The following is a 27,020-nucleotide window of genomic DNA, read 5'->3' on the forward strand; positions in this document are numbered from 1 at the left end:
TATTTAGGGGATTTATGATCTTATGTATATCTAGGGAAACCATGCCCAGGGTCCCTTAGACCTCTGGACTCAGGGCACCCTGTAAATAAACATCTCCTAAGCCAACCAGCTAACTGTCAGGTCTAAGAAGGCAGGCTTTGCAGACACGATTAGTATAGTGTAGCCTTCAAGAGACTCTCAAACGAGGCAATGTGGGGATTGAGCCCAGCCACTGTGAGGTTCTCTGTATGTGGCTCTGAGAACTGTTTCCTACATGCAGACTTTCGGCGATATTATACTTGGGCCTATGAACCGAATAAAACATCATGCTTAGCAAGTGCACCAGGGCAGGCCAAGAAGGTTATGGCTCAGCATCTGCACCTATTTAATTGGGACCTCGTCTTTCACTCTGCAGTCTGGCAGTATGGGAGATGGGAGAAGACATGTTTCTGACTGTCGTATGCTAGCATTTCTCAAAAGCCAAGCCAAAAATTGAAACCGCAATGACTGAATCAAACAATCGACTGATAAAAGTGACTGTCAAAATTGAGCATGGTGGCATCCTGTAATCCTAGCACTGTGTGTGTGTGTGTGTGTGTAGTGTGTGTGTGGGGGGGGTGATTAGAAGTTCAAGGTTATCTTCTGCAAAGGACTTGAAATTATTTTTGCCCAAAGGCATTAATGACTGAAAAAGCCACTTTACATAAGAAATTGTAGGGGGGCTGGAGAATTGGCTCAGCAATTAAGAGCACTGCCTGTGCTTTAACAGAGGACCCAGATTCAATTCACCACACCCACATGGTGGCTTACGACCATCCATAACTACAGTCCCAGAGGATCTGGTGCCATCTGGCATCCTTGGGTACCAGGTGTGCATGTGATGCACAGACATACATTCAGGCAAAACACCCATGCACCATAAAATAAAATAAACTCATTTTCACAAAGCTATCATAAGACATGAAGACTTGAACCAACAGGGACCCGTATGAAATGATCATAGATTGAAGTTTGTAGGTTCCTAGGCATATATAATCCTTCATTTACATAGTCCTAAACCATGAATCTACTACAGAGTTGAAAGTTTCATTTTACTTAGATTTGTCATGAGGAATATCTAATCATTTTAATCATTTTGATTTCCCAAAATTGCACATAGAGTATTTATGAGTTAATTGCATTTTAACACCAGGCCTTAACTTTGTGAAAACAGACTGTACTATAGAACGGTTCCAAGGATGGCAGAAATGACATGTGCCTTGTTTTTCATTCCAACAGAAATGCGCTTACAAATAAATGATGCTGAGAAGCTGTTTCTTGAGAAACTCAGTGAAAAGGAGTATTGGGAAGAGTACAAGAATTCAGGGAGTGCTCAGCACGCTCAACTCATTCTTTCCTTACAAAATGACATCGAAACAGTCAAAGAAAATGCCGAGAAAATGTCAGGTCAGTTGCCGCAGAGTTCATTCAAATTTAATAAAATAATGAGCAGTGTAGATGTAATTCTGAATGGTTTTATTAGATAAGAAACACAGAACCAAATGCAGAGTTAAAAGCCCCAGAGGTCAAAGAGCAGTAGCTAAGAGCTAAGACTAAAACCACCTTCTTACCACCCGCTGCCGCTGCCGTCCTTCCCCTGAGAAAGAGATCTACTTCCTGTGTGTCTGTCTTTTTATTGACTTTCTGTTCTGCCTTCTCATTGGTTGTAAATCCAACCACATGACCTCCTCATCACTGCCTGTCTTTACAGACCTCCAGGTCTTCTATGGTTGGTATTGAGATTAAAGGCGTGTGTCTCCATCCTGGCTGTATCCTTGAAGACACAGAGATCTTCCTGTCATGTGATTGGGATTAGGGGCGTGTGCTACCACTGCCAGACTTCTGCTATGGCTTGCTATTATCTCTGACCCCCAGGCACTTTTATTTATTAACATACAAATAAAATCACATTTCAGTACAAATAAAATATCATCATAGAGCAGAAAGCCCATGTTTAGTAAACAAAAAGCCAGGGCACTCCCATAATAATTCATTATCAAAACAGGACAACCAGCTGTGAGCCCACAAAACCTGAGACGGTACTTGAGTTGGGTGAGGTGGTGGTGGGGTACTGAGGACCGAGGGCCAAAGGAAAAGTTGTTATCCATTTAAATGCACACTGTGTCCCCCACATCAAAGGGTATGGATGCAGTACCACAGGAAGAACCTAGACACATCCTCTCATGACAGGAGAATCATGAATTAGCCTTGAAAGCTAATGAGGACCAGGGATTGGACATGAACTTGAGACAGGATCAGTCAAATGAGTAAAGGATCACACCACAGACTCCCATAGGCAGTGGTCGAGAAAAACCAAAGGAGAGTCAGAGACAGCCGGACGGTAAAGTGTTGGCCAACAAGCATTAGCCTGCATGGTTTGGGGTTAGCTTCTCAGAAGTGACCATGATTGATTGGACTGCTGAACAGTCTTGAAGCATAAACTCACAATCTCTCAAGTGCCTACTTGTGGTGTCTCAACTTCTTCAAGGAGGTTCCTCCATAGCCCTGCTTTCTTTGGCTGCCTTCAACAGTGAGTGGTTATTAAGGGTCATGGCCCCAGGAAGCACTAACTGAATCACAAAAGGCAGCCATGAGATTTTCACAATAGCCCTTGCGCTGTGCACTCTACTCTGTTTTTAAGAAAAAGCAATCCATAGGACGCTATATAGAGTTTAGAACAAGGGAGCATGTTAATATTGCTTTTTCAGTATTAATACGGCAATGCAACTAGACCTTCAGAATGTATTTGATTATCTTTTTTGGGTAATTTACAGCAAAGAATTACCATGTTACCTGATTCTAGGTTTTACAATTTCTTTCAGATGCTAAGAACGAAAAATAGATTACAGCTAACGTTCTGACCCACTGCAACTTTTAGATGTCTGTGTTTAAAGATTAAATAAACAATTAGCATTAACCTGATGGGCTAGGGCCTGAATCAAAGAAAGAAATTTCATAAGATGGACTGGAAGAATTAAAGAGTCATGGTATTCCAAATGAAAATGAGAAATAGACACTGCGTGGATGAGCACATATTGTCTAAAACGACACAGACCTCCATTTCTCACTTCCTAGGTGTCAAGCTAGACTAGCTCCCCAAACCTGCCCATCTCTCTTCTTCATGCCTCATACAATAGTGCTCAGCTCTATCAGGGGCCCTGTCCTGACCCGTGTCCACCACTGGAAGGAGCTCTTCCTCTTAATTGCCTCCACCCCCCTCTACCTTAGTTGCCCCTGATGAGCCATTATTGGCTGCCACAATCCAGGTTCTGAATTCTCAGACCACTGCCCACCAATGGCTGGCTGCCAGTTTGCCACATTCAATTTTCTTCAAAATATTTTTTCAAAATGTATTATGTTCAAGGGAACAGTAACACATCAGTACCCAGAAGTCATTTCACCTTCTGCTGTTCTCATCTAATAGGGAAAAGTGCTACACAAATACAAAGTACAGATGAGGATGGAGGAACTTGCTTGGCTCCCTAGTTGCCTAGTAGCACCCTCAGTTTGGATGTTGAAAGACCAGACCTGCCATCTCCTTCCCATCAGCCCAAGATCCCAGAGTTCTGTGGCTGCCTTGGTCTGTTAAGAAAAATGTCCCCAGTTTCACAGAGTTCCACCCCTAGACAAAGAACTTCAGACAACTATTGACTGTTGGGAGAAGGAAAATGAGCATCTCCCATGAATGAGCCCCTTTACTGGTTGCTCAATGTACAATGGTCAGCCTTGAGACACCATATACCTACCAACAACAAAAATGTATTCAGGAGACTGTGTGTGTGTGTGTGTGTGTGTGTGTGTGTGTGTGTGTGTGTGTTCAACAAATAAAATCAAAGAAAAAGAGGCTATCACATTGAGAGGGGGTATGGGAGGATTTGAGGAGGATAACTGAAAGGAGATTGAAGAAAGAAAGGAAAAGGAGAAGAGAAAATTCTATTTCAATTTAAAACATTAAAAAATAAAAGTGTCTGAGGCTAAAAAGATAGTCTAAGTTTCGAAAATGAAATTTGCTGGAAAGCGTTTTCCCAGAAAATAAATACTTCACATACAACAACAACAACATCGAAGCAAAGTTTGCCCCTTGAATGCCCCTAAATGGCAGTTAGGGTCGACAGCAGCCTTAGTACTTTTGTTTAATCAGAGAATAAGTTTGTGGTGATGTTTTATTCGTGTCCACCAATAAAATTTATCTGAGGATCAGAGGGAAAAGGCCAGCCATTATAAATAAACACAGAAGTCAGGCAATGGTAGCACATGCCCTTAATCCTATCCCTTAGGAGGCAGGGATCTGTCTGGATCTCAATGAGTTCAATGCCACACTGGGAACAGAGCCAGGTGTGTTGGCACACACCTTAAATTCCAACACTAGTTAACCATGGAGGTCTGGAGGTCTGTACAGACAGACAGGAAGTGGCAGAGCTGGGCAGGAAGAGGAAGTGATGTAGCTGGACAGAATGAGCAAATCATATGGCAGAACAGCAAGGCATACAGGCGTGGGTAGACAGGAAGTAGCTGTCTTTGGAAGCTGAGGTATCGGTGAGTTAAGGCTGAAGTTGGTTTGTCCTATTCCTCTGATTTCTCTCAGGCTTTAACCCAAATTTCTGGCTCCGTGTTTTTTTTATTTAATAAGACTGGTTAGAAATTTGTCTACGTAAATTAAATAAGGCTTGGTGGATCTGTCCAAAAATCTAGCAGACATGATTTCCAATGTTATCCATATGGGAAAATACACCTTGACTTTCAACATCTTGCATATGGTCCACATAAACACAGCTGATGGAATGCTACAATGAACAACTAAATTTGACTACTGTCACATTCAAGTCCTTTGGAGAAGTACAGGTGCCTCAGTGCTGACTGTTATCACCTTGGCTAGACTCTGCTCAAATATTTCCTCTTATCTGGAATAGAGGATCTGACTTTATCACACACATCACCACCTGAAATAACCACTTTCTTCCTTGAAGTCTGGCTGGCACTTCCTTGAAGTGCATGGCTAAGGGCAGACATCTTTGTCGGGCTTACCCAGCAGTTTTCCCAGTGTCTTCAGCAGAGTATTGATTATGGATCTTGATAACTGTTGGAGGGGCAGACCAGCCCTTTTTATGCGGTTTCATTTCTCTCTACTCTCTGAGGCAGACTTAGACCCTTGTGCTTCATTTTCGTTTCGAAGGAGCTTCGGTTATAAGATCCCTCAGCACCTTCTGAGGCTTATACTTTTCATCTTTGCTCTAAATAGGACTGGAGAAATGGCCCAGTGGGTAGAAGCCACACACACCTGGGGCCTGAGTTCGATCCCTGGAACCCACTGAGGAGAGGCTGAGACAGGAGGATTGCCTTCTATGCACAGTGGCAGAAACAAGAGACCCTGCTTCAAAAGCAAGGTGGAAGGATACTGACTCCCAGAGCTATGCTCTGACCTCCACACACAGCTGACATGTATACCTAGTCACCTGACTCTCCACAGCTATGCTCTGACCTCCACACACATGCTGACATGTATACCTAGTCACCTGACTCTCCAGAGCTATGCTCTGACCTCCACACACATGCTGACATGTATACCTAGTCACCTGACTCTCCACAGCTATGCTCTGACCTCCACACACATGCTGACATGTATACCTATTCACAAACAAATCTTCTTTTTAAAAAAAGGAAAGAAAATCCTGGAGGATAGGGAATTCAGCACCTAATCTCTGTCTCCCTGCTTGTCAGATGCTCAGCACTGTTGTTGGTTGGTTTTTTCTTTTAGGGGAGCCTGCCACTCAGCTCCCAAATAAATCACACACAGAGGCTTATTCTTACTTATAAACATTAGCTTGGCTTGTTCCTTGCCAGCTTTCCTTAACTTTAAATTATCCTGTCAACTTTTGCCTTTGGGCTTTTCCTGTTCTCTTACGTCTATAAATCTTACACTTACTCTGTGGCTGGCTGTGTAGCTGGGGAGCTAGCCCCCAGAGTCCTCCTTCTCTGGCTACTAGATCTCTCTTTCTCCTCCCAGATTTCTCCTCCTGTTTATTCTCTCTGCCTGCCAGCCCCACCTAGCCTTTCTCCTGCCTCCCTATTGGCTGTTTAGCTCTTTATTAGACCATCAGGTATTTTAGACAGGCAAAGTATCACAGTTTCACAGAGTTAAACAAATGTAACATAAACAAAAGTAACACACCTTAAAATAATAATATTCTCCAACATAGCACAGTCTCAGGTCTGCCTCTTCCAACCCTCCTCCCCCTCTCCTCACTGTGTCTTCCTCACACAAGAACCACGTGCCAGGAATATTGGTAATCTAATTAGTTAGAGTCGGATGTACACCATGAGTTTCAAATAGATAATTAAGTCTGTATATGCCCGCTGTGAAATTAAAATCACCCGATCCTGGTGATCCAAAGGATGGATGATATACAAGCACTGTTTCAAATTCTCCCTCTGCAGAGAGAATCCTTTGAAAATATAAACATCCTTGGAGACCTTAGATAATTCAGACTAAGGTGTTAACAAATTATTGGAGCATTTCTTCTGATTAGAGGAAGTAAATACATTCTTGAGAATTTGGGGGTGGGTGAGAGGTGTGTCAAGAGGGAGGAGGGCCATGAACAGTAAAATTCACTAAGCCCACTAAGGCTTGCCATTTCTTTTTAAAGAACAGTATAAAATCACTCTGGAAGACACTAGAAAGAGGATAATCAGAGAAACCCTGATACAACTAGACCTAAGGAAGGAATGGGCCACTCAGGTAGGTGCCAAGTCTCTTAAGACAAAGCAGAACTTCCCCTTATTCATGCAGTTTATCATGGAGAGCCGCCGAAGGGAATGCTTGTTTGTTGAAGCCGATGGTAGTACATGCCTGTTTGAGGCCCATGGTGGTACATGTCTGCCTGTTTGAGGCCCATGGTGGTACATGCCTGTTTGTTTGAGGCCCATGGTGGTACATGTCTGTTTATCTGAGGCCCATGGTGGTACATGTCTGTTTGTTTGAGGGTCATGGTGGTACATACCTGTTTGTTTGAGGGCCATGGTGGTACATGCCTATAAACTCAACACTCTGAAGGCTGAGGCAGGAGGTCCATGCTCTAAATAGCCAAACCCTGTCTCAGAAAGAAAGAATGGGGGTTAGGATGTAGCTTAGTGATGGAGCGCTTGCCTAGCATGTGCACAACCCTGGGTTTGACTCACAACACTACAAACATAAAAACACCATCACCTCCGCCAAACAAAACAAAAGCCTTGGTTTTCCAAAGCTGGGCAGTTTACTGTGCTGTCCCAGCACTCATGAGCTGTAGAACAGGATTTATTACTCCATTTTCCCAGACTTCTGTTTTCTAATGCATAGAGCAGAGACTATTATATTTATTTACCTTAAATATAGAGTGTAAAAATTAAACCAGCTTATTTAAGTAGTATCTTGTCTCCCAAGGAGCAAGTGAATTACTATTCAGTTATGTTAAAGGTATCATATAGCTATAGTGAAATATTAAGAATAAGTGTTTTGAATGAAATATAGTTTGTCTAAAAGCGATTCTTTACATATCTAAACCTGGGAGAGTACACTCTACATTGCTGTGTTTTAAAGATTTTGACAACTAAGTCAGGTGTGGTGGCACGTCTTTAACCCCAGTCCTTGGGAGGCAGAAACAGGCGAATCTCTGTGAATTTGAGGTCAGCCTGGGTCTACATGGACAACTAGGGCTACAGAGAGAGACCGTGTCTCAAGAAAGAAAAAAGTTGGGCTACAAATCATATTTCAAGATGAAATTCCCAGTCATCTCTGTTTTCTCATGACTTTGTTTGACATGGAAAGTCAAACAAACACACATGCGCACAGTGCTTCTCCTGTGTCCTTCCTACATCGGTAAAGGGAATTCCTGTTTAAAGCCCGCCCATCCTTCGGAACCCTAAGCTCCTGATGTTTCCCAAAGTCCCGTCAGCAGTTCAGCTGTGATGCTCATGGAATCCCCGTGGGTTCCATTGCTCTTAAGTGGCACTCTATCTGCCTGGCATCTACAGATCTGCAAAGACAGAGATATTGGGGGACCGGTCAATGGTTTGTCTGTTCACGCAGTTGGGTGGCTTTGGGACCGAGTCTGACGAGATGGTGAAATCCATCTCGCAGTGATCCGACCACAGCATAAGTGACTTAAAATGCCTATGTGGATATCACATGACAAGATAAAACAAAGCTGACTTGTAATGTCAAGTGTTCATCCCGAGGACTGTCCCAACCTTTCATCTGACATTTAAATCTCTCAGCAATCCTTAAAGCTCTAAAGGTTTGCTAATGGGACAGCGTCAGAGAGAACAGTGACCCGTACAGAACACATGGAAGGATCTGGATTCAGTTCAGAACTCTTTTCAGATCATGGCTCAGTGTCAGGCTTTTGTAGCTTCCTGTGTTCTGTGCTGTGCACTCTAACTAGACATGCAATTCATGGATCACCCCATGGTCCCACCCACAGAGATGCTAATGTAATTGCTCTGGGATATTGTCCTGGCTCATGGATTTTCCAGCTTTCATTGGATTCTGATACAGAACAGAAGTTAAAACCACTGGCCCACTGTTAGTGAATTAAGCAACAAGCCAGCTAATCTCAGTTAGGACCTCCTTGAGATTTTGTTCAGATGGTATTTTATGGGGGAACAAAACCCAGAAGGGGCTGCAGAGAGGGATCCACTGTTCAAAGCACTTGTTGCTCTTACAGGGGAGATGGGTTTGATTCCCAGCACCCACATCCCAGCTCAAAACCATCCATAACCCCAATTCCAAGGGATCCTATGCCCTCTTCAGACCTCCTTGGGTACCAGGCACACACATGGTACACAAATACATGTAGACATAACTCTGTACACAAAAAAATAAACAATCTAAAAAAAATTAATGATAGTTTATGGTGGTAGAAATGTGAGTTATTAGTTATAGCTGGAATATAAACATTCCTAGGAAATACATGCCATCTCTGAATTTAATAAACATGAATCTTTTTCTTTTTATCTAAAGTTTTTTTCATTGAAAGTCTCTTACTTTCCAAGACTTAACAAATCAACTTATCTTTAACATACTATCAAATTATTCCTGTCCATGTTTACAGTCCAGGACATCTCTTTCTTATTTATGTGTGTGCACAGATGTGTACACACACACACACACACACACACACACACACACACACACACACACGGAGGCCAAAGTCCAGCCTTGGATGTTGTTCCTCAGGAGCTATCTACCCAGCTTCCGAAGGCCTGGAGCTCACTGATTAGGTTGGGCCGTGTGGCCAGTGAGCCCCAGCATCCTTCACCTGTCTGCCTCCCCAGCCCTGGGACTGCAAGCACACCACCACGCCCAAGTTTTGCTTTTTAGGTTATGTGTGCATGAATGCACATGTGCCATGGCACACACAGAGAGGTCGGAAGGCCACTTTGGGGGTTTCGTTCTTTCCCAGTGTTGGTTCCGGGCATGGAACTCAGGTTGTAAAGCTGATGCAGTGTGTGCTTTTACCTACGAAGCCATCTCGCACCAACAGCTGGCTTGTTTGTGTGAGTGCTGGGAATTGAACTCAGACCCTCATGCTCGTACGGCGAGCGTTTGCCAGCCCCTACTTCTCTTGGTTCACTTTTGCTCCGTCCTCTTAGTTTTTCTACTTTTAAGAGGTTTCATCTCAGGTTAGAGAGTTGGCTCAGTGGTTGGATGTACTTGCTGCTCTCTCAGAGGACCCAGGTTCAATTCCCAGCAACCTCATGACATCTGTGACTTTTACTCCCAGGGTATCTGGTGCCCTCTTCTGACCTCTCTGGGCACCAGGCAGGCATATGGTACACATGAATGCATGAAGGCAAAAACACTCAAACACATAAAATCATAAAATAAATAAATCTTTAAAAAATTAAAAATCAATGTATTAAAAAACGGTATTGTCCTTTAGTAACTGAATGTTGGATTTGAGACATGATGTTCATATGAAACTATCTCACAAAGAAATAGAGTGCTATCTGCTAGAAAAGTCTGGTGGGTAAGTTGTAAATATCAGGCTGGGGATATGGTTCAAAACAAAATAAAAACAAAGGAGGAGACAAACCATGTCCCACCAGTGCTGACACTGTGTGTCACCTTATGACAACTCTTCCTTCATACAAAACTTTTCTTGTAGAATGCCGTGAGGTTCATTGACAAGGGCAACTACCGAGAGATCTGGGAGAATGACTGGCTAAAAAAAGAAGTAAGTAGAATGTGTCAAAATAATTCTCCCTGGTTTTTTTTTTTCTTCTTCTTGAACTGACAATGGCCTATAATTATAAAGTTGAAGTCACAGGACAAGTATGAGGTTTTTACTGATATAAAGGAATGTCCAAGTAAAATCTAATCCTATCATATTGTTACTCAACAAATGCCAGAAATAATCTCAGTAATAACCAGAAATAATTTGGAGGCTTAATCCCCACTGTACACCCAAATGCACCAAATTGCACTATGTCCTACAACCAACTAGTGTTTCTCGTGAGCCTGCCTCCTGCTGGGTGGTTGGCAAGGCATCACCCTTAGGTCACACATCATCCTTTGGAAGTGTGTTCAGCCTTTTAGACCTCTTTTCCTCCTCCTTGCCTGATACACAGGGCAGAATGGCTTACATTACCTTTTGCAAGCATGTGGCCAGCTCGCACTCAGATCCGAGGAGTTCCCTTTGAATCCTGGCTTCCTCTGCCCTTCAGCTCTGAGAAGTGCTCTGGTCTTCTCCCTATACTGGTGACTCCTGAAGTGGTTGCTCTAATCTGTAGGATATTGTATTGTGATCCAAAGCAAATCACAGTACAGCCATTTGCCTGTGATCAAGAGGAACTTGCGGCACCTGTGTCTCTCCCCACCCTGATCCCCTCACATCTGTTCAAGAATTCCTGGGAACTGCCAGGGCTGTATGGCAGTTTGCTGGGTGTGGTCATGTAAGGACTTCTATAGCACACTCTATACGGTCACTGTTTTGATCTGCATAGTCTTTGTTATTTGGAACTGTCCTGTTTTCCTCACATTGTAGATACAGGTCACTCTGTTCTGATCTCTAGTACAGCCATACTTTCACTGCCTGGAAAACTAACTCTTCCTTTAGATGCAGACTTTGATAACCAATTTCTTTGTGAATCATTTCATAATGTTCTCAGGCATCTTGAGAACTCTAGTTTTCCCAGTGTTTTCTTGCATTGCTGAATCCTTGCTAAAATACATTGAAACTCTGCTTGTGATCTGTGTCCTTAATACACACAGCAGGCTATATCTTTTTAACTGAATGTCTACAGTACCTGAAGAATAATCTTTTCTTATCAAAAACAGCTATTAAATGAATGAATGTTAAGGAATGTCTATAATTATAGATATACCTACTCATTGAGGGGATGGATCATATACATACTCACATACACTTTTAGTTTAGATGCAATTATACAAAATTGTGAATTATATTGTAGCTCAACGTGCATCTTGTTTCTCTAAGGGCCCTCTGAAATAAAATTATAGAGATACAATAAAGAACCCATCTGAATGGATAAAGAGAATGTGGCATATATACACAATGGTGTACTACTCAGCAGTAAAAAACAATGACATCATGAAATTTACAGGCAAATGGATGGAACTAGAAAATATCATCTTGAGTGAGATAACCCAGACTCAGAAGGACAAACATAGTATGTACTCACTCATAAGTGGATACTAAATGTGAGGGAAGGGAAGACCAGACTGCAACCCACAACTCCAGAGAGGCTAGCTAACAGGGAAAGACCCTAAGAGGGACACAAGGATGACCCCGTGAAGGAGATGTGGATGAGATCTACATGAGTGAACTGGGTGGGGGTGGTATGGCAGAGGGTAAGGAGTGAGGGATGAGAACGTAGGGAAATGGGAGGGTCAAGCTGGAACAGGGACAGAGTGGGAGGGCAGGGAGGAAGATACCATGATAGATGAGGACATCATGGGACTAGGAAGAGGCAGGGTGCTGGGGAGTCTCTCAGGAATCCACAAGGTTGACCCCACCTTCATCTGCTGGCAGTGGTCCAGAGGATGCCTGAACTGGTGTACTCTGGTGACTGGTCTAGCGAATAACCTAGCTATCATCATAGAGCCTTTGTCCAGTGACTGATGGATACAGATGAAGAGATCCACGGCCAGGCACCAGGCTGAGCTCCTGGAATCCAATTGATGAGAAAGAGGAGGGATTCTGCAGGCGAGGGACATCAAGATCATGATGGGAAGATGTGCAGAGATGACCGGCCACACTGGTGGAAGCCCATGAACTGTGGACTGGTGGCTGTGGAGTCCCCATGTGACTGGACTAGGCCCTCTGGATACGGAAGACGGTTATTTGGCTTGAACTCTTTGTGGGGCACCTAGGCAGGGGGATCAGGATCTGTATCTGGTCTATGGGCAGGCTTTTGGAATTCGGTGCCTGTGGTGTCACACCTTGCACAGCCTTGGTGCAGTGGGAAGGGGCTTGGATCTGCCTAGGCTCAGTGTGCTGGGCTCTGCTGACTCCCCATGGGAGACCTTGATTTGGGGGATGTGGGGATGTGGGGTGGCTTGAGAAAGAGGGCTGGGGAGTGGGAGGAGGGAGGAGGGGGATCTGTGGGTGGTATGTGGAGTGAGTAGAAAATTTCTTAATAAAGAAAAATGGAAAAAAAAAAAAAGAAGAAGAACCACCCATCTGAAAGGACAACAGGTGTAGTGAACTAGCAGGTGAGGTTTCAACAATTTTCTGTCAGACCAAAAAAAAAAAAAAAGGTGTGAAAGTGAAAGTAGTAGGTAACATTTGGTCCAGATGTTGTAAGTGTGCTCTGTGGAAAGTGCAAAACTCTGTTTGGGAAGCCTGAGAGAGCCTCTTCTCAGAGCCTGTGTGTGCTGCTGTAGGTGGCAGGGATAGGAGGAGGAGGAGGAGGAGCAGAAAACGAGAACTTGCCAGCATCCCTGGATCATCTCCATCACACAGAACAAAGCACTTCTCTTCTGGCCTAGGATTGTGCAGGCTCTCCCACGAGAACACTGAAGTCATCTGATACAGTTTCTAGCATAGATGCAAGGCCTTTATATGCAAAAATTATGTTTCCAATTGTGACATTCATGGGGACACAGTCAAAATATCCTACTTCTGATTCCTCAATCCAAAACAGTCCTCCTGCCCTGACATGCCACTTTTACCGATTTTTACTTTAATCTACTCTCTCACTGTGAGGAAAAACTTAGGATAAAAATGGTCCTAGCTATGCAGTGGTGGAGAAAACACCACCATTCCTTAGACCAGTGGTTCTCAACCTTCCTCATGCTGTGACCCTTTAATACAGTGCAGGTTCTGGATGGTACTCAGGTGGGCGGACTCGCCTGAGATGGGTAAAGAAGTAGTGTCTCCGTTCCTACGACCATCAGGAATCGGTGTTTTCAGATGGTCTTAGGCAACTCCTGTAGCGGTCACAATCCACAGGTTGAGAACCGCTGCGTTAGACCCTTCTTACTATGACCGAAGGGTCACTAAGGACAATTGGACAAATGGGAGAAAAACCAGGCGAACTAAGGAGAGCAGAAGCAAGCGCTGGTGCTAAAGCTGTCCCTAAAAGATGCCCGAGGGAATTTCAGAAAAAAATGCAAAGCGACTTTTACTAATATCAAAAAAATTGAGAGTCGGTTTATTTATGAAACAGGATCCTTCAAGACCAAAATAATCAGATATAAAATAGTATGCCGAGTGCACTCTCTCAGGACAGGGAGAGACACATCACTAATGGAAGAGGCACGGTATCCAAGAAACATGAATTCTAGAAAGATAAAGCAGAGGGAAGCATCAGCGAAGCCGGAGAAGAAAGTCCCTGGCGGCTGGAAATGGCCAACCAAAGGAGGCCGAATGGATGAGCGGTAACCAGCTCTGGTGTCAGTAATGAAGTTCAGGTGGCGGGTGCTTTTGAACTGGGAATTCTATACTCCACTCAGCTGGGTTTAAGGAAACAAAACCAAACGCTGTTCCCAGCATTTCAAGGGCTGTGATATTTACGTCTCAATCATATGTGATATTTACATCTCAATTACTGAACAGTACACTTAACAGCACAAACTAGTATACCAAGAAAGAGAGACACAGGAAACGCTGGCTTCCCCTAAGCTCCAGGGAAGAAATGCCCAAGGATAATTGTGTTTCAGGCTTAAAAGGCATCCAGATTAGAAATGATGTCATTTCCAGGCTCCAAACCCACGCGCTCATCAGCCAGCTGCAGCTCCGTGTAAACTCACCACAGGCATCTCAGACTCCTGAACTGACAACATCTGCCTCTTTCCCTGAAACCGCTTCTGGTCCCAGGCTGTCAGTCCCACATCAGGACTTTGGAAGTTCCAAAGAAATGCCTTTTTCCGTATCCACATCCGGAAGGCCTCTACGTCCCGTAAATCCTAGCCAACCACTTCTCCCTAGCTTCTCTGCCACTGCCCTACCCCAGGCCCTCCTTAACCGCATCCCGTCTCTAAGTGACGCCTTACCTGGTTTTACTTCCCTTAAGCCAGACCCTTCCCCTTTCTCCTCCACACAAACTCAGAGACTTCCTTCTAAAATGTAAACTGGACTCTCATTCTGCAGTGGGTTCAGAGGTGCAAAGGGACGTGACAGATGGTCTCTGGAGACATAGGCTGGCCACATATTGTGTATCATGTTGCAGGTTTGGAATCATGATGGCTAATACAGTCCACCTGACACGATCTAGCAGATGTAAGCCTGGGCATCTATGAGAACTTTCTAGATTGGACTTTATAAATGAGGTAGGAAGATCCACCTTAAATGTGGGTAGCACCTTCATTGGCTGGGGTCTATACTGAATTAAAAAAAAAGAGTAAGTGAGCTGAGCACACCAGTGTTCATTGTTCCCTCCTTCCTGACGACAGATGCGATGTCACCAGCTGCTTCCTGCAGCTGCTACCATGCCTTCCTGGCCAGGACACCTTCAAGCCATCAGTGTCTTCAAACAATGAGCCAGAAACCAGCCCTTCCTATTTAAAGTTGCTATTGCCGGGTCTCACAGCAACAACACAAGTAACTGTTAACATATTACCAGCTGCCTAGTGGTCATAGAGCCATTAAACGTTTCATTAACAGGCCTGAGTGCTTCCGAATTCTGACCAATACTTTAGGTGTCTCTAGTTCAATCACTCTCCCACTCCTAAAAATTCCCTTTACATTTAGACAAACAGCCAGCCATCCCGTGCTTAAATGCCATAAATGAAACAAAATTCACTATTTAGAAAAGAGATTGGTTATTTTTATTTTTACATGTGGGCGAGTGTTTTGCCTGCATACATGTATGTGCACTATGCGTGTGCCTGATGCTTATAGCTAGGCCAGAAGAGGGCAGCAGATGCCCCGGGAATGGAGTTTGCGAGTAGTCCCAAGCCTTCTTGTGGGCACTTGGAACTGAACTTGGGTCCCCTGGAAGAGCAAGTGCTCTGAACCACTAACCCATCTCTCCTGTGCCCTCCCAAACTCACCACCATCTGAGAGAACTTAGTTTAAACCGTGTGAGGGGCTTGCTATCGGGTTAGGCACTGTGGTTGTCCGAGGCACATCTTTCTCATTGCCTCATGTGGGTCTTTAGTTCTGAGCCTCCATTTTCAGTCGCCTGTAAATATGTGTTCATGGCGATCCGAAAGACACTCAAGTCGACATTCCTACTGTGGAATGTTCAATTCCTCATCAAATTCTTCCTTGTTTCTCAGTGTCCAGAAACACGAACAGCAAAGTTACTTTTAAGGTTTTCCTCTTTTCGCTTCCCTTGCTCCCCATCTGACCGAGTAGTTAATGGTTCTAGAAAACTAGGAGACAAATCATGTACTGTTTCTGTGATATTGTCAACTGGCTTAGTTGTGTGCAGGAGGGGCACTAAGGGATTGGATCGAGAGCCCTGTGCACACCCGGCAAGGATTCGACCACTTAGCTTCACCTCAGCCCTCTTCCTTTTCCTTTTAGAGTTTTTTTGTTTTTTTTTTTTGTTGTTGTTGTTGTTTGTTTTTTTTCCAGTGTTGGAGATTGAACCCAGAGCCTTGTACATGCTAGGTAAGCACTCCTACCAAACTGTGCCCCAGCCCTTTTTATGTTTAAGACAAGGTTTCTCTGCGTTGCCCAGGCTACCCTTGAACTCATTCTGTAGTCCACAGATAGCTTAAATTTGCAATTCCCTGTCTCAGCCTCTTGAGTAGCTAGGATTAGAGGCTTGTGCTACCAGGGTCACCCTGACAACAACTGGCAAATTACCTTTGTAAAGGCATGTTAACATGAGTTCATGCTATTACTCCCAAATAGTTACAATGGATTTCCTGTTTGAAACATGTAGTGTAATTCTAAATGGTCTTGTTAAATAAGAAACACGGAGCCAAATAGTTGAAAGCCCAAGAGGTCAGAGCACTAGCAAATAGCCTTTAGTTTACCAGCCGCTGCTGTCCTTCCCCTGAGAAAAGAGACCTACTTCCTGTGTGTCTGTATTTTTTATTGACGTTCTGTTCTGCCTTCTCATTGGTTCTAAACCCAACCAAGCCGGGCGGTGGTGGCGCACGCCTTTAATCCCAGCACTCGGGAGGCAGAGCCAGGCGGATCTCTGTGAGTTCGAGGCCAGCCTGGGCTACCAAGTGAGTTCCAGGAAAGGCGCAAAGCTACACAGAGAAACCCTGTCTCGAAAAACCAAAAAAAAAATAAAAAATAAAAAAAAAAAAATAAACCCAACCAAATGACTTCTTTGTCACTGCCTGTCTACACAGACCTCCAGGTCTCTATGGTTGGTACTTGGATTAAAGGTGTGTCACCAAGCTGGCTGTATCCTTGAACACACAGACTGTGCCTGCCATGTGATCGGATTAAGGGCATGTGCTACCACTGCCAGACTTCTGCTAAATGGCTTGCTATTAGCTCTGACCTCCAGGCAACTCTGTTTATTAACATACAAATAACATCACATTTCAGCACAAATAAAATATCACCATAGAAACAAGACTTTGAGATGGAGGTAGGAGGACCAGAAGTTAAAGGTCATTCTTGACTTATAGCAAATTCAAGGCTAGTTTAGGCCACCTGAGATTTTATCTCAAAAAAAAAAAAATAAGTAAAAATAAAGCAAGGTTTCAACAATTTAAAACTCAAGTCAGTTAATAATTATAGTGTTAGGGAATATTTATTATACTTTTGTTAAATTGATATTATAATAACTATTCAACTCTTAATTTTATGAGCTGTCACAGATCTTAGGTTTAAGGGAAATGACTTTTTAAAAAAGTCTATATTTGGCTGATAACAAAGGCTGTATTGGTGGCTTGACTCTTTCTAATGAAGCCTCAAATTGTATTTGATTTCATTTCATTTTTTTTATTTCTTATAATTCACTGGCAATCAAAGGGAAAATGTCAAGTTTAATTGAATCATAAAGCTTAGAAATAAAGGGCAAAGCATTTTAAGGAAATTCAATAGGTTTAATTCCTCTATTACAACAAATATTAATTTTGGCATGATTAAATTTGCTCAAAAATTAATGAAAACTATTCCTTACTATAAGTTCATCACTGCATTCAAGAGTTACCCAGAAACAGACCAATTAAGTTGATTCATTTCTTTGGGGAAGGCATATAATGGCTTGAAAAGCACTGCTAAGGATGGGACCTCTGAGAACTCTCCACTTCATTATCTTTCAGCAAAAAACCCAGAGCATAGATATGTGGGAAGGGTGGAGGACATCTTGGTGCATTAGTTTTGTTGTGTGTTTTCATTCAGTGTGCTTACTAGGAAAATGAAGACAACTGAAATTTCCAAATGACTTACATCACCTTAACACAGAGAAACAAGACAAGGGGAGCCAGAGGCTCATAATCTCAAAGAGGCATAGAGCTCACATGGACACTGCAGAAGAAAAGGTCAAGTGCATACTTTTGAATCAGGCCCCTAGATCCCTGGCTGAAATAGTTTGAATTGTCCTGATCTCTACATTTCTTAGGTATTTGGGAAAACTTTTCTTCCCTTTCATGTTCCTTACCCCAGAAATCTGAGTATGTATATGATCATTTCTTTGCCTGGTATTTCAAAAGCCCAGGGGAGTCAGCAATAGCTGTGAACATCACTGAGCACTCTGAAGAGGAAAGTGATGTCGTAAGCTGTCCTAAACCCCTGCAAAGCTCTCCTGGCGCCAACTTTGGGAAGAGCTGAAGAACATGTGTGCTGCCTCCCATGCATGCCCAGCCCATGACCAGGCCTCTTCCCAACGTTTTATATTTTCCTCTGTGTACAACCTCTACAATGTCTTTCTCATCCTTTGAAACACAAACCTTTCCTTAAGGCATTCAAACTTGTAATCAAGTTAATCATTCCTGAACATCTAAGACCCTAAACTCTGGCCACTGGATTACTATTAAATGTTTGAGACAAGAAAGTACCACTTGGCCGGGCAGTGGTGGCACACGCCTTTAATCCCAGCACTCGGGAGGCAGAGCCAGGTGGATCTCTGTGAGTTCGAGGCCAGCCTGGGCTACCAAGTGAGCTCCAGGAAAGGCGCAAAGCTACACAGAGAAACCCTCTCTCGAAAAAAAACAAAAAAAAAAAAAAAAAAGAAAGAAAGTACCACTTGTCTTCCTTCCCAACTTGAAGCCACCAGCAGTCTGAGCCGTGATAGAGAGCAGTGGCTTGGTGACTGGGTTAGAAGCTGTCTGTGGGGGAAAGAGTGGAGTCTTAGTCACCTTTGTGTCCTCTATTGTGCTGGCTCTGAGAAAACACTTCCCAGAAGACTTCATCTCAATGATCCTGGTCTCTTCTTAATCGCCACTAATTTCTCAGCTCCAGCTGACCAGCATCTATCTTCTCAGTAAAGCAAAGGGTTTTACTTTAGCAATTCTGGTCTCTTGTTAATCACAGCTGATTCTTCAACTCCAGCTAACCAGTGGACAGATTCCTAACTCACAATATGCAACAGCAGCAATGGAGTCTTAAAATGGCTCTCAGATTTTCATCTGGAACTTCACAAGCCCAGCTTCCATCGACTGCCTTGCTCTCAACATTCTTATCTCTCAAGATCTATTCTATCTCCCATAGAACAGATCACCAAGCTTTGAACACTCAACAGCTTTTTAGCTCAAAGTTCCAAAGTCCTTCCACGATCTTTCCCAAAACAACATTGTCAGGTCTGTCACGGCAATACCCTAAGATCCTGATACCAATTTCTGTCCTACTTAGGGTTATCATGGCTGTGATGAAACTCCATGACCAAAGGCAAGTTTGTGAGGACAGGGTATATTTGGCTTACACTTCCATACCGATGTTCATTATCGAAGGAAGTCAGGACAGGAGTTCAAGCAGGACAGGAACCTGGAGGACGCAGGAGCTGATGCAAAGTCCATGGAGGAGTGCTGCTTACGGGCTTGCTCCTCCTGGCTTACTCATCTTGTTTTCTTACAGAACCCAGGACCACCAGCCCAAGGGTGGCTCCACTCACAATGGGCTGGGTCCTCCCACATTAATCACTAATTAAGAAAATGCCCTACAGGTTTGCAGCCTGATCTTATGGAGGCATCTTCTCAATTTAGGCTCTCTCCTTTTTGATGACTCTAGCTTGTGTTGTGTTGGTGGAAAACTAGCCAGGACATCTCAGATGCTTGCCCATATAAGAAAGAACCCACACATTTAATAAATGACTAATATGGATAGTTTAAGGTTCCCAACTATCACTGATTCTTGGTAGCAATGCAGAAGCTATTAACTTCTCCTGACTCTTGGTAGCAAAGCAGAAGCCATTAACTTCTCCTGGCCCGAAGGAGTTTTAGCTTCTGCATTCTTTGTTTTCACTTCCTTGAAGCTTTCTACTTCCTCCCATTCTTCTGTTATTCTCACCTGCCTACCACTCTTGATTTTATACTTAGTTCTAATTCTAGTGCCTCGATTGCTTCCATGAACATCTGCTGGTGTTGATGCCTGTATAATATAACTCACACTTCTAGGGGTGGCAGAGAAATCACTTCAGGGCTCAATCTAGTAACTTCTATGTGTTCTTCCCTCTGATGAGCTTTCTTTTCTCTCTTTTTTTTTTTTTTTTGTATGTGATAAAGGGTTGTTTTGCGCTAATGACTGATCGTGTGATCAATCAGCAAGGCAACGCCGAGGCACTATGCGAACAGGAAACAGGGGCTTCATTGTCTTAGTTTCTTGCTCCTTGGTCTTTCAATGTTGCTCTTCTTGGCCTGGAAGCCCTTCCTCAGTCTTAGGCCTGCTGTTTGGTCCACAGGAGCTTCTTGTGGGCCTGGCCTGTCTTAAGCCTGCAGATGTGCTCCGTGGAAGTGTTCTTGTTTTGAACATATTCCTCTCCACCTTCAGATACAGGCTGTGACATGTGAGGCAGCCATTCTTAGACTGACAATGTCTCCTGAGCAGTCCAAGCAGGATCCTCAGCCTCCTCCCCTTCTTTGATGACATTCAGGCCCTGCATGCCCTTCCACTTACCTATGCCCATATGCCTGCCCACCCCATAGGTCAAGGTGCTATTTGGCCACCAAATCCAGAAGAGGACAATCAGAGGCTTACAGATGATCAGCCCATCTTTCACCAGCTTCTGGATCTACTGAATGAATGGTGGTGTCATTGGTGATTTCATTGATTTCACTGGGGTCCATCCAGACCCTTACATCACAGTGTAGGAAACAAAGGAACGCCTCTTCTAAAGCCAGAGCATGCTCATGGCAGCCAGCCTTCTTTCGACAGACAGTCCCAAACACGCCTTTAAAAGATTGTTAGGAACTCCATCAACCAAATTGGCAAATTCTGTTCATATTTGACTCAATTTTTTTTTCTTAAAATTAAACACGAACTAAGTTCATGGCAGTTACTTGCCATCACCTTGAGGATAAAAACCAGATTCTTGGGCAGTATTTGTCTCTTTCTTAGTTGGTCAGTCAGTCCCCAACCCCTCCCCACTCCCACCTAAATATGCAAAGGTTCCTACTTCCCAGGAGACATTGCTTGTATCTGAATTGAAGCCCTACTCCATTCTCAAGTTGTGGGTCAGATGTCGTCTCTCCTGCCAGTTTTTCATTATCCCAACATCTGCATCTTCCTCATCCCAGAGCAGCTGGCTGCCCAGGGGCCACCAAGGTTTGTATCACCTTATCTTCGGACCATACCATTGCCCACAAGGCTACGAGAGCCTATTGCTGAATTATTTTTGTATCTTGATCATTTGTTATATGTTTTCTGGCACACAGTAAGGGTTTAGTACAACAGAATAAATGAATTGGCAAATATTTCATATGTATGGCATTTCTCAGAACTGACACCAGGCTCAAAGAGAACATAATCCTAATATAGAGGCTGGTAGAAAGGGCTTTTAGGCATTAAAAAAAATACCACCATGTGTATCAGTTATTCCAGTGTGTCTTCATTGTCTTATTTATAATCACCTTTAGAGAGAGCTCCGTTCACTGGCCAATATATCATTGCTAAATGAATTGCGTCTTCCAATCTCTGCCTCTAGCTCATATTTAAGTTCAGCCATGCTTCCGAAGGGTAGAAAAGGACAAGTCCTGCTCTGTAATAACCACCTACCAGGCCTGTTTATGACCTAGAAAACATCCCCACTAGTCCTTCTTAACCACAGAAGGGCCAGGAGTACCCAGCAGTAAATAATAAATGGTAGCTCTTCCCCCAGGCAAATGTCCTTACAGAAGACTTGACTAAATGAAGCCAGTAAGTACTGATGCCCACCCCGCTCTTCTGCAAACAGATTTCGACTCACAGGAAGGAAGTTGAAAGACTGGAAAATTGTGTTCAACAACTAGAAGAGGAAAATTTGTTGCTTATTGACCAGCTGTTTAACTGTAGACTTTTGGATCTCAAAATACCCAGGTGAGATGCTCCCTGGTGCCATAGCAGTTAGCATCTGGTGCTCTCTGAATAGCTGGGTCAAAGTCATTAATGTTTCTAGAAAGTGTTTTGTAAACATTATACCTGTATAAAATTGGTTGGGGTTTTTGTTTTGTTTTAAGATGATTTAGCCAGGTGTCACCTGTAATCCCAGTACCCAGGAGGCTAACACAAGAGGATTACCATAAATTCAAGGCCAGCATAGGCTACATAATTCTAGGCCAACCTGAGCTACAGAGAAAAAGAAAGATTTTTGTTCTCTAGTGCTTCCACTAGATGACAGCAGGCAAATAGAAGGGAACTGTGGCTGGAGAGATGGCCCAGAGGTTAAGAGTACTGGCTGCTCTTCCAGAGGACGTGGGTTCAAGTCCACTCACATGGTGGCTCACAACCATCTGCAACTCCAGTGCCAGGGGATCCAATGCCCTGTTCTGGTCTCTGAAGCTACTGAATACACATGGTGCACATATATGCAGGCAAAACACTCTTACACGTAAAATAAAAAAATAAAGAATTCAAAAACATTAACAGTAGTATATGCTGCAACTCCAAATGTATGGAAACTCTGCATACATGCGCTTTAAATAACTTGTATGCATTTCCTCTCCTACTCTCCCCCTTCCCCGTTATCCCCCTCCTCCCATGGAACCCAGGACCTTATATATGCCAGGCAAGACCTCTAATGATGAGCTACACCCCAGCATTTCTTACTGACTTCCTTACTGAAAATCCAGTTACCTAATTGATATCATTCTCACTTCCCTTGTGGGACTTCCCCTCCTTTCAGACTCCTCCCACAGTGAACTTCCGGTTCTGCAAGACTCTGTTCAGATTTCATCTCCTTGGGAACTCTTCCTTGTCTCCAAGACTAACTCAAGGGGTGCTTCTTTCTGACTCCCAGAATTCTCACAGTACTCATTACACATCTCACTAGAAACTATCACTTTAGAATTCTGTAGCAGTTCGTCTTTTCAACAAGCCTTATGCTCCTGCCGCGTGTGAAGCAGGGAGGTCCCTTTTCTGCTTTGTCTCCACACTCTGGAGAGAGACAGGTGCTGGTGAGCATGCGGCGTGGCACTCATTGGCTGACAATCCGCCATTTGTTCTTTCAGGAAACTGTATCTGACTCAAGCCGTGGGGCAGCAAGTGCCACCTGAAGATGTGTCTTTGAAGTTGCCAGAGATAGACATAGGTACAGTTTCCGTGCGATGAGATTTTCCTCACCTTAAAACACAGCAACCTGAGCATCTTTTCCAGGCAGGCACCCCACATGCAGGAGCTCTGCCCAGAGTAGATCCGCCTCTGCTCCTCTCCATTCCTCCTTCCACAGCACTTGTCCTGTTCTAGTCTCCTGTCTGCCAACTCTTCCCTTCTCTTTCTCACCTCTTTTCTCTATTCTATCCATCCCTCCCTCCTTTCCTCCTTCCCTCCCTCCCTCCCTCCCTACCTACCTACCTACCTACCTCCCTCTCTCTCTCCCTCTCTCTCTCTCTCCCTCCTCTTCCCTCCCTCCCTCCATCCCTCCCTCTCTCCTCTCTGTCCTCCCTTCCCCTTTCTCCCACACTCTGTCTTCTTTCTAAGGTATCTCCAAATAGCACAGTCTGGCCTTAAACTCACAGTCCTCCTGCTTCAGCCTCCCAAGGGCTGGCATTACAAACATGCATTGCTGTGCCTGAGTTTTAATCCCATTTTCTACCAAATTCAATGCATTTTATAATGAATTAAGTGGATACTCGTAGAGAGGGATGGGGTGATGCCTACGCCAATATAGTTTGGGTACCACTTTGACCAACCAAAGTGCTAATATACCCATTAGTTCCCAGGTGGCTGTGGGTAATGTCTTGGCTATCAGAAGGATATAGGATAGTTTCCTAAAATGGGGCCACCTCTTACTTCTATGTATTTATATTACTTCTATATTATTTTATTTGTTAATTTCTTTTTGGGTTTGGTGGTGGCAGCACTGGAGGTTGAGCCCTGGGCCTCAGGGAGGCTTGGCTGGCCTATCGTGGTGTTGACCCAGCTAAGCCATTCCTTCAGCCCCAAGCTTCACATTTCTAAGTTCAGAGTTCCTTCAAATCAACAACTGTGACCAATGATGGCATTGTATTTGTAATCTGCTCAGAATGTTGTTACCTAACTATTTATTGGCTCTAGTCCCAGAGGAGAATCTGAAATCGCCCACTGAGGCGGAGGGTGAAGACGCATTGAACCTCTCCCCCGGAAGCAGCCATGAGGCCAGCAGTCCAGAAGTCCACTTCACAGAGTTAGAAAGAGAGGACAGCTCGTCCACAGAGATGGAGTGCTCTATCGTCCATCATTTGCTGCATGAGGATGAACAGGACTTCAAGGTGAGAGTCAGAGGAACAGAGTGCTCATGGATGTCCGTGACTCTAGGGCAGGCAGACAGAGACCTACAACGTAAACACTGAAAATTTGCTTTGTGAGGCTTGTGAAAGTGGTCCGCCATTGACCTCTCCAGGGACATTCTTTTTACTCCTACTTTAAGCCAGTTAGCTTAAAAAGTTCATTTATAGACCTCCATTACCATGAGAAAGTGTAAGTTAGCTGATGCTCCATCCATAATTAACTATCCCATCAACCTAGTAGTTTAAAACAATACTTTGGAGGGTGGGAGGCGTGTTTCAAGACAGAGTTTCTCTGTGTAACCGCCCTGGCTGTCCTGGAATTTACTTTGTAGACTAGGCTGGCCTCGAACTCAGAGATCTGCTTACCTCTCCTGAGTGCTGGGATTAAAGGTGTGCACTACCACCGCCCAGCTAAAACAATACTTTCTATTCCCTTTCAGGCCTCCATTAGCTGGGAATGGCTCCACTGGGTTCTCACATGGGCAGTCACAGTCATGTGCTAGCTAGAGCCACCCTCATCTGAAGCCTGGATTGGGGCAGAAGGCCCACCTCATAAGAGACACATCTATGTCAAGCAAGATGATGGTGACTGCATCAGGGCCTCAGTTTCTCTTCAGATGAGCCTCTCTCCCCCAAGGGTGCCGTGAATGTCCCTCTGTTAAAGTACGGTGTCTGACGTCTTAGAGGAAGCGATCCCAGTGACAAAAGAGAACATGTCTAGTGTTTGGAGGCCATACACTAGCACTTCCTTCCATCACACTCGGCTAGGTGATCTCACCAAGGGGAAGAATATAGCTCCTACATCTTGCTGGAGGATTGTGTAAAAGCAAAAACAAAAGACTCCAACAAATCTATGGGATAGGATATAAATCTGACCATCTTCGTAAAATATATACCACTAGTGGATGCCTGGAATATCAAACCGATAATTGAGCAAAGTCTCATTTGTACATTTCTACTTTTTCTCTTTCTGGGACTGCCAAAACCTTCGAAGTTCTAAAACTTAAAGTCTGGTAGGAGAATGAAGGGTGTGAAAAAAAGCAGAAGAAATGGAATAAGTCGCCATATTAATTAACTAATAGTTTATTCTAACTACCATCAAACGATTATTTGTTTATTTAAGATAGAGTCTCTCTATGAAGCCCAGGCTAGTCTCAAATTTGAGAGATTCCTGCCAGGCCGTCCTCATACTCATAGCTATGTGTCTGCCTTTGCCTCCTGAGAGATGGGAATTTCCTTTTTTTCAATTTTACTGAATTTCCTGTTCTGGTAAGTTTAAAATTCAGTCAATATAGGTAAAGAACAACTCCATCCCTTTTTTTTTTTCCAGTATTGAGGACTGAACCCAAGGCCCCTCCCATGCTAGACAAGCATGTTCTAGTGTTTTTGCCATTTAAATGCCCAAACACCACCACTCATGTCCTGGTGATGCCTGGCAATTGTGGACAACAGACTACAGGCTATATGCCCCTGGTTTGATGAAATGCATTCTGTGAGCTTTGATGGAGTAGCTGTGGTGTCCATGGCATTAAAACATCCATCAGTTTTGTTGTAGGCTGAAAGCTGCATACAATGACAAGCATTTTGAAAACATTGCCTCCTCTTTTCACTCTTAAGTTCCCACAAATACTAAACACCCAGCAACATTCCAGGTATGCCTGGGAATTTCACGAGAATGGAGACATAAAGACTCAAAGATGCAATTGCTTCTGGGATTGCAGAAAAAAAAAAAATCAACAAGTACCACATAAGGGGAGCTACACTATTTATGCTGTCCCTCACCAGTCATGTTTATCACTGCACCCCAGCACTCTATGGGTACAGGGAACATTCTAGAAAGATTTGCTGATGTGCGTGTTGAAGAAACACAGCATGTGAACTATGGCTTGGGAATCTTCCCAGGTAGGACCTGAGCTGTTTGGGACTGGCTGGAGGATTCTATAGAAAGTAGTTTTACAGTTCTTCTTGTTAACTGATATCTTACCTATACTTCGGCACAATGGGTTAAGTTTTACCTAGACACTAGCCAAAGCACCTGTGGAAAGACTGAAATTCCTAGACAAGGTCCTCCGTGTTATATTATCTAGTCCAGGTAGCACTTGCAGGATTCCCCCACCCCCATTTTTTAATAATACAGAAAAGTCTGCTGTGGCTGTGCCCTGGCAAGTAAAGGTATATATATATTGCATATATATATTGCATATATAATTATATATTCACCAACAAAGCAGCCTAGAGGTGACACATTTCCACTAGCGAGTATCCAACCCACCCCAACTCCCTTTGAGAGCCCCAGCCTTCCCTCCTGCTCACTGGGAGATCTTTCTACTGTGACTCACAGGGGATATACACTTCAAAAGTACATTTTTAAAATTTTTGCGGTGGCTTTCATGTTCCACGTATGATACAGTGTTCACACAACCAGTAGAGCAACCCCAGGGAAGAACCTCTCTTTTATCAGGCTCATCTGCCAGTTATGTCTCCTCTTGTGTCTTCACACAGGAATATGTAAACTTGGGCCCCCTGGCTTTGAAGCTCATGAGCGTGGAGGGCAGGAAAATGCCCATTCATTTTCAAGAAAAGCAGTCTCCAGTCAAATCTTACGAAGACATCCAGAGCCCTGAGAGACATATCACACATAAGATGATGAAGATGTTTCTCTAGGCCTGAAAGCTGCATCGTGGAAAAACCACCTTCCCGTGGAAACTCCTTGTGAATTAAAGTGCCCAGGTTGCTCACTTTACTCACA

General features: G+C 43.8%; 1 protein-coding gene across 4 annotated transcripts in view; it reads left to right on the forward strand.

Annotated features, from left to right (window-relative positions):
• The window catches only part of Ccdc83 (coiled-coil domain containing 83), a 47,466-nt gene extending 20,446 nt beyond the window's left edge, over positions 1-27,020 (forward strand). For all 4 annotated transcript variants that reach the window (XM_037197498.1, XM_037197496.1, XM_037197500.1 and 1 more), the window contains 7 exons: positions 1,258-1,425; positions 6,663-6,754; positions 10,161-10,229; positions 21,763-21,884; positions 23,015-23,094; positions 24,060-24,253; positions 26,774-27,020. In XM_037197498.1, the coding sequence (XP_037053393.1) occupies positions 1,258-1,425; positions 6,663-6,754; positions 10,161-10,229; positions 21,763-21,884; positions 23,015-23,094; positions 24,060-24,253; positions 26,774-26,935 (887 nt within the window). In that variant the 3' untranslated portion in view covers positions 26,936-27,020. The remainder of the gene's footprint in view (positions 1-1,257; positions 1,426-6,662; positions 6,755-10,160; positions 10,230-21,762; positions 21,885-23,014; positions 23,095-24,059; positions 24,254-26,773) is intronic.

The sequence above is a fragment of the Peromyscus leucopus genome, chromosome 1 (assembly GCF_004664715.2).
Source record: "Peromyscus leucopus breed LL Stock chromosome 1, UCI_PerLeu_2.1, whole genome shotgun sequence".
NCBI lineage: Eukaryota > Metazoa > Chordata > Mammalia > Rodentia > Cricetidae > Peromyscus > Peromyscus leucopus.